Here is a 7,300-nt window from a genome sequence, read left to right on the forward strand (position 1 = left end):
ACTTATCACACAACATCATGCCCATCCTGCTTCTGCCTTGCATTTCATCTGTTATTGTAGTGTGCTTTTTCATGGATGGGCAAAACCTATCAATAGGCTCTCAATCTTACTGCTATTCCATTACTGCCTTTGTAAGATAGGTCCCTTCTGCCACAATTTCTCCGCTGCAGCTTCTCAGGCAGCTGTGATCACAGCTGCCAAAACCTTCCTAAAGAAGGTTCTCAGCCACAATCACTTCTCCTTGCCTTCCTCCCAGAAAGTGGCATTCGGCAGTTCATAAAACAGATCATTATGATGAATTGTCAAAGCATTATAGTGGGGAAAAGTGTGATAAAAAATTATGCCAAACCAATATGCTTCCATTCTTAAACTAGCACAATTGTAGTGGGGCAGCAGGTTAGTATGATAAAGTCCACATGCTAATCACGAGTCAACAGTGTGATGTGGTAGCCCAAAAAGCCAGGAGTATTCTGGGTTGCATCAACAGGATGATAGTGGCTAGATCAAGGGAAATTGTAGTCCCTCTTTATTCAGATTTGGTTATACCTCATCTGGAGTACTGTGTCAAGTTCTAGGCACCATAATGTAAGAAAGATGTAGACAAACTGAAACATGTCCAGAGGAGAGTGACCAAGATGCTCAAAGGTCTGGAGACCAAGCCTTATGAGAAACAACTTAGAAGCCGAGTGCGTATAGCTTGGAGAAGACTGAGAAGCGGCATGATAGCTATCTTTAAATCTCTCAAAGGATGCCACCTAGAAGATAAAGGAAGCTTGTTTTCTGCTGCTCGAGAGACTAGATCATGTACCAGTGGATTCAAATTACAAGAAAAGAGATTCTACCCAAGCATTAAGAAAAGCTTTTTTTTTTTAATGTAAGTGCTATTCAACAGTGTGGTACAGACTGCCTCAGAGGATGGTAAGCTCTTCATCTTTGGAGGTTTTTAAGCAGAAGTTGGATGGGTTTCCTTTAGGATTGCTATAACTGTGTATTCCTGCACAGCAGGGAGTTGAACTAGATGGCCCTTGTGGTCCTTTGGAAGAGCCTATGATTCTATGCAGAGATGGAGGTAAGCTGAGGACAAAGGAGGAAAGTGGGAGGAAGAGAAAAACTGGGACATTTTAAAAGCAGTTTAATAAATGATACAACAGAGATTAATCAGGACTGAAAGTAACTTCACACACAACAATTTAATTTCCTTATCATCTAATTGGGCTTGTCCTGAGATTTAATCCCTCATCTGGAGAAGCAGAGTAATTCCCTAAGACCTTAGCTACCACCCTGAGGCCTGGCAATCCCCCTGCTACCAACCATTCTCACAGGCACCTATATCTGAACTAACCTCATCTTTCTTTCTTTTCTTGCTCTTGAATCTTGGCTTCATACTATATCCAGGCAATTCTGAAGAGTGAGGAGAATTAGAACCACATCCCTACATATTTGATAACTGAGGACATTACAGAGCTTGGTAACAGTTTTAAGCACTTTTTCCTCTTTACCATCCAGAAGATTAACTGGAAAAAAGAAATTAGCAGCATGAGCTTCCATAGACTTCAGTCTACTTCCTCAGATGTATTTGGATTACATTGAAGTCTACGAAAGCTCACGCTGCCAATTTCTTTCAGTTAGTCTCAAAGGTGCTACAAGATCTCTCTGCATACTGATTCTATAGACTAACACAGCTATATCTTTGAGTTCATCCAGAAGATGTTCAGTTTAGCCATGTGATTTTTGTTCCATGTTTTTCTGTTTACTAAGATCAGGGGATTTTCTGAGACTCCTGTAAAACATTATGGTCAATATATTTTAATTCCTGCCCCCTTAAAGCTTTGGATAATTTGTAGGAATAGGAAATAAGTTATGTCAAGATCAGTAATATCCTTTCCCCTGAACTCTACAATTCAGACCTTTTTTTAAATCACAAACAACAAAAGAAAGCAAACAATTGTAATAAAACAAAAGACTACAGGATCTGTTATACATTCTTTTTATTAGTTCCCAACAGTTGTACATATCCCACTATGAAATTTTTTGAGGGGATCAGATCATTTTACATGCTTGGATCATGTCTAGATAAGATCATCTTACACACTTGGTAAGTACACAAAAACCAAGGAGTCCTACTTGAATACATGCTGTTAATACAACCACCACAGCCACCCAAAATTTCAGCTGCAAACTCTCCCCTCAGCAATCCTGTGTTGTGTCCAGAGTCTCTGGACTAGAAGCAGCCCTTGACATATTTAGAAAGATCTTTCCCTTTGCAGTGTTCCTTCCAGCCAGGCCTGCAAAGAAAGAAGATGGAGAGGGGAAATTGAAATTCCATGTTTGCTGCAAAGGGAATGAAAGCAAGCTGCTCCAGGAAGGCTATTGCCACTCCCATCTCCCCTTAGAGCAGTTGTTCTCAAATAGTGGGGTTTGAGGGGGGGCAAAAGAGTTGCTCAAGGAGGAGGGGTGCAAGGCTTGGAAGCCTTGATCCCTCTCCCCCTCTTTCCAAAACTTTTCTATCCTGGAGGAAAGAAGAAAAGCGAGGAGGGTGCTTGAGGCCTCTGCCTGAGGGAGGAGAAGGAGGAGGAGAGCTATTTCCTTATAAAATATTAAAATGTGAATATATGTGGATGTGTGAATGAAAATAGACCACTAAAGAAACAAATATTTGTGTTCATGTACTACGCTGAGTAGGGTCAGGGGTGCAACGTCGGCTTGTAGATGTAATGGGTAAAACTTTTGAGAAAGACAAGGTTTTTCTTTCTTTTTTGTTTCCTTTCTTCTTCTTTTTAAATTTGCAGGGCTGTTGTTTAGCAAAGCAGGACCACTCTGTCCACACCACCTCCATCCTTCCTAGGTCAATCTCTAATCAAGGCCCAAATTCAGTCAAGATTTTTAAAGTCTGAGGTCTTTGAGCAGTGGACTAGGCAGTGGGTGGCTGATAGGAGCCAAGAATTGGTACCTGCAATCTTTGCTCTGTGGAAATTGTAATACAGTATCTTTGTTGAGAGATGCCAACCTTTACTGGGATTGTACAGTGGAGTACCTACTGGCAGTGGACAGGACTGATGCCAACACTGATTGAGCCAGAACCAAAAAAAACAGTGGGCTCCAGGGTTTCACTCTCTTTCTGTCACCCCTCTCCGTTTCTCTTGCACACCACTTAACCAAGCAGCCAAACTACCCCCTTCCCCCTCCATTTGACCTTTAGTTCTACTTACCAGGCACTCAGTCCATGGGCCTTCAGTGCTATCTTCTTGACACATTTGGAGTCATCTTCAATGTCATCATTCAAAAATTCTTAAGAGAGAGGAAAGAGATTGGAATGTGTCAGAGAGAAAAGGTATGGATGGATGGGCACTGAAAAGATGGCATGGTCCAAGATGGAAACCAGAAGAGGATGTGCCTTCATGCTTCCACTTCATTGTCTGCAGTTTCTGCTGACAATGCTCCCCCCACACACACATATATGTTCCCATGTGCTTGCACACACTTACTGCTGCATTTAATGTGGCAGGCGTTCTGGGCACCGCTGGTCTTTCCGTCGTCACACCATTCTTTGCTGTTGATCTGGAAGAGCCCATAGTTATGGCTATGGCCCTTATCTTTGATTGCCGAAGTGTTGTAATTGCTCTCATGTGCTACCAGACAGACCCCTGCAGAAAGATCAGGAGGCCAAGTCACATTACCAAGGACTGAACTCCCACAGTTAGGAATGACCCCTACCGTGCCTGTCCTTCCAGCTACCTCCCATAAGCAATAATTTGGATTTTATCTCCATTTACCCATTTCTAGCTTTTCAATGACAATAGCTTACACAGTAAAAACTATTTTTTTTTATTTCTTTATAGGCATTTATGGTTAGAGTAGTCAATGTGGCAGTTTGTGAATACATTTCTGATTGGCTGCCTAGGTCATTTCCATCAAATATGGGGCTTCTCTCACCACTGGACTAATCCACCATCTCTTTCACTGGCCTCAAATGTTCACAAACAGATTTCACACTTTTACTATAGTGAAAGAGCCAAATCACACTTTCTCAAAATTGTTTAATAATAATAATAATAATAATAATAATAATAATAATAATAGCACATCTAGTCAGAACTAGCCAGTTTATTTATTTAGTGTAGTTTAAGAACAGAATAATTAAGGAGACAACTGCTATATACATCTCTGATCTGCTACTTAAATCAGTTACATCAAAGATGGAGTTCTCAGACAGTTGGACCTATCTATAATCTGTCTTGTAAAGGGCTGCCATATGGTTCATCTCCAGGCAGAAGACTAGAGTGAACTTTCTCCAGTTTGGGGTGGTTCAGATCCAAGCAAGAGGAAAGGATCATGGGCAAAATTCCAGCTCATACAGGAGAGCAGCAGTTTGCAATAATTTGCAAGGATTGGTTGGTTTATTGCTGCAACTTGCAAAGACTCTCTTATAGCAGGGTGTATATATTACAGTGGACCCTTGTAATACGCTGGGGTTTGGTTCCAAGATCCCCTGTGGATAACAAAATCCATGGATGCTCAAGTCCCATTAAATATAATAACATAGCAAAATGGTGTCCCTTGCAAAATATGGAAAATCAAGGTTTGATATTTGAAATTTATACTTTTTTGAATATACTTGAATCTGTGCATTGAAAAATCTGTGTATAAGAAGAGCCGATAGTACTTGGTTTCCTTCTTCCCTCCCAGTCATTTGGTGCAAAAGCTCACCTTCTGATCTGCTCTAGCCACCTTCTGGCTAGAAGCAAGTAGGCTAGATTAAATGTTCCTTATCAAACTTTCCTAAGTAAGTGGGAAGGAATAGTTGTCTCACTACACCTTGATTTAGGAACAGCCCCTTTAGCTAAGGTTTCTCTCTTAATTTCCAAACAGGAAAATATATTCTCTCTCTCTCAATCTGTGTGTGCTTCAATGACAAGCTATGAGCTGCTCTGGTTGTACTTCACGCATAAAGCTTAGTGACAGCACAAGGGCCTTCCCTAGTTCTCAGGTTTGGGTGAAGATATCTGAGGTCTGGGGAAATCATGGAGTGGCAATCCTAGTTTTTTCTGGTCACAAGTCAAAAACAGATAAAACCTAATTCCAGTACTTTGGTCTCCCTGGCAGCATCCAAACCAGAAGAACATAAATGCCCTCACACTCTCAGATTCTTCTTAATGCCAGGAGTGATATTCATGTTCTGACACCTATGATTCTATTCACAGAGTAACCAACTGTATGGATTTTTAGTTACAAGTTTATGTGTGAATGCTGCCCTCTCTTTTGTTTTCTCCCACCTTATCTGACATAATTTAATCCTCTAACATTTTTACTTGCTGGTACAAATCTTAGGAGCAGTGGTCCAAGAAGTAATTCTTCTAAGACAGTGGATCCCAAACTTTGGTCCTCCGGATGTTCTGGACTTCAACTCCCGGAATTCCTGACTATTAATCAAGCTTGCTGGGGCTTCTGGGAGTTGAAATTCAAAACCTGGAAGACCAACGTTTAGGAACCACTGTTCTAAGTCTGGACAAAGACCCAAATGGATACTCACAGTCAGCCACTGTACTTCGCAAGAAGCCATTAAAGCCATGCCTCTTCAGTTCCCGAGCCAGTTTGCATCGTTCTATTTTCTTGCCTTCTGCACTGGGCATAGCCAGAGCTGCAAGAAAGCAGATACTCAAGGACAGATACATCTTCATCTTGGCAAAACTTGTCAGATGGGTGAGCAGCTCCTGCCAGGCTCCTGTTTTTATGCTCCTGGTGCCTTGGGTTTTATCTTATCATGGGGCACAAGGCGTAGAGCCCTTACACCATCCCCTCCCACATCTGCCAGGAATCAGAGTTATGTTGGCTACTTGGCTGCCCTCAATAAAATCCTCTGGTGACTTTCCAAACATTGCCTGGGGCACTGGATCAAAACAATCCAGAAGGATTACAGGAGGCAAATAATAAGACATTGGCACATGTGCTAAACCAATGCCATCATTGAGTACCACAATATTTCCTCACAAATGTTTTCTGTCACCTATTCCAGACTTGTAGTTGAGCAATTCTGAAGGCCCATAAAACTGTCTCTTCTTCTCTGAATGCTGGGAAGGAAAGAAGGAAGTAGTTGATTTCTAGAATACGGTGGTGGCTGATGGGAAAACAGACAGTGGCATAAATTAAACTTGTCATTCGTATTCTGTTAAAAGTAGTGACCAAGTCTGCTAGGGTCAACCAAGCCGATTGTCAAATGAGATCATGACAGGTGAGGTATGAAACAGCCATACTTTATTTGTCTTTTATTTAACCTATTACTAAACAGTTATGTTGCATGCCTATTGCTTAGTTTTCCCCAGTCCCCATTTGAAAGGTCAGAAATATTTTTACCCTCATCATTTCAGCCATGTTGATATACACCACAACCACAAACACTACGCTATCCTTCCCAATGCTGTCTAGCTACCAGATCCTGGAAATGTTATTTCCTTGGATAACATCCATGTTGGCTGTGAGATTCTGGGAGGTGTAGTCCAAAAAATAATATATTTTTTTCTCAGAAGTTCATCCATTTTTTGACATCCACTGTCATCACACAAGACCCTCGGGTCACTTCACGTGATTTACGCATCAGTCACAAAAACAGCTCTCTATGTTTCGAATGATCAAATTGTGCACTATCATGAACCACCTGAAAAGGGATCCTTGGTTGGAGAAATTATCCTTCTGTTCCGTGACCACCTAGAGGGTGGCCCCTTCCAAGACATGGTTTCCTTCTTCCTTAGAAGAAGATGCTCCTTTGCCTCAAGCCCTCCTTTTCTGTGACAGCAAAGGAGAATGAAGTGGGACATTGCTACCACAAGCCGTAAAGCCTCATCTGAGAAACTTTCTCGACTGCTTCAGGTGAACTAGCCCAGCTTCCAGAAACTTGATGTTTTCTCCCAAAAGTTTGGTGTTATGGAAGAAGTGAGTGCTACCGTCTGTCCATCCTCCTCCCAGATTATCAGTTGTCCTCCTCCTCCCATTCTCAAGCCTGTATGGGTCTTTTTTTTCCAAACCTTGTGATAGGCCTTTCCAGTATGGCTTTCTATTTTGAAGGGGGAGGAAAACCTCTATAGGCCTTTCATAGGTCAGGTGGGGAAGAAGTGGTGGAAATGGTCATTCTGGGGCCATAAAAACATCCATCTTGATATTTGGGAACATGAAGACCATGGAAGAGGCTCAAAAACAGGTTGGCCTGCAGCTGTGGTATACACTTGGTTCATGGCTTCACTAAATTCTAGGAACCCTCATACCCTTCCTAGCTTTCTACTTTCAAAACTATTTACAAGTTAGAACT

General features: G+C 41.7%; 1 protein-coding gene across 1 annotated transcript; it reads right to left on the reverse strand.

The window, feature by feature from the left end:
• Window positions 1-1,971: 1,971 nt before the first annotated feature.
• Window positions 1,972-5,707, reverse strand: LOC121923505 (lysozyme C-like). The gene is made up of 4 exons (XM_042453983.1): window positions 5,531-5,707; window positions 3,486-3,644; window positions 3,210-3,288; window positions 1,972-2,285 (listed from the first exon to the last, which is right to left on the reverse strand). Exons 1-4 carry the CDS (start codon window positions 5,676-5,678, stop codon window positions 2,222-2,224), a joined length of 450 nt encoding a protein of 149 aa, XP_042309917.1. The 5' UTR covers window positions 5,679-5,707; the 3' UTR covers window positions 1,972-2,221.
• Window positions 5,708-7,300: the final 1,593 nt, after the last annotated feature.

This window comes from Sceloporus undulatus, chromosome 2 (assembly GCF_019175285.1).
Source record: "Sceloporus undulatus isolate JIND9_A2432 ecotype Alabama chromosome 2, SceUnd_v1.1, whole genome shotgun sequence".
Lineage (NCBI taxonomy): Eukaryota > Metazoa > Chordata > Lepidosauria > Squamata > Phrynosomatidae > Sceloporus > Sceloporus undulatus.

Coding starts and splice junctions, on each gene's coding strand:
- LOC121923505 (XM_042453983.1), bottom strand. CDS start 5,678: ATGAAGATGTATCTGTCCTTGAGTATCTGCTTTCTTGCAGCTCTGGCT. Junction 3,289..3,485: donor CTGCCACATTAAATGCAGCA/GTAAGTGTGTGC, acceptor CTCTCTCTTAAG/AATTTTTGAATGATGACATT. Junction 2,286..3,209: donor GCCCATGGACTGAGTGCCTG/GTAAGTAGAACT, acceptor CTTTCTTTGCAG/GCCTGGCTGGAAGGAACACT.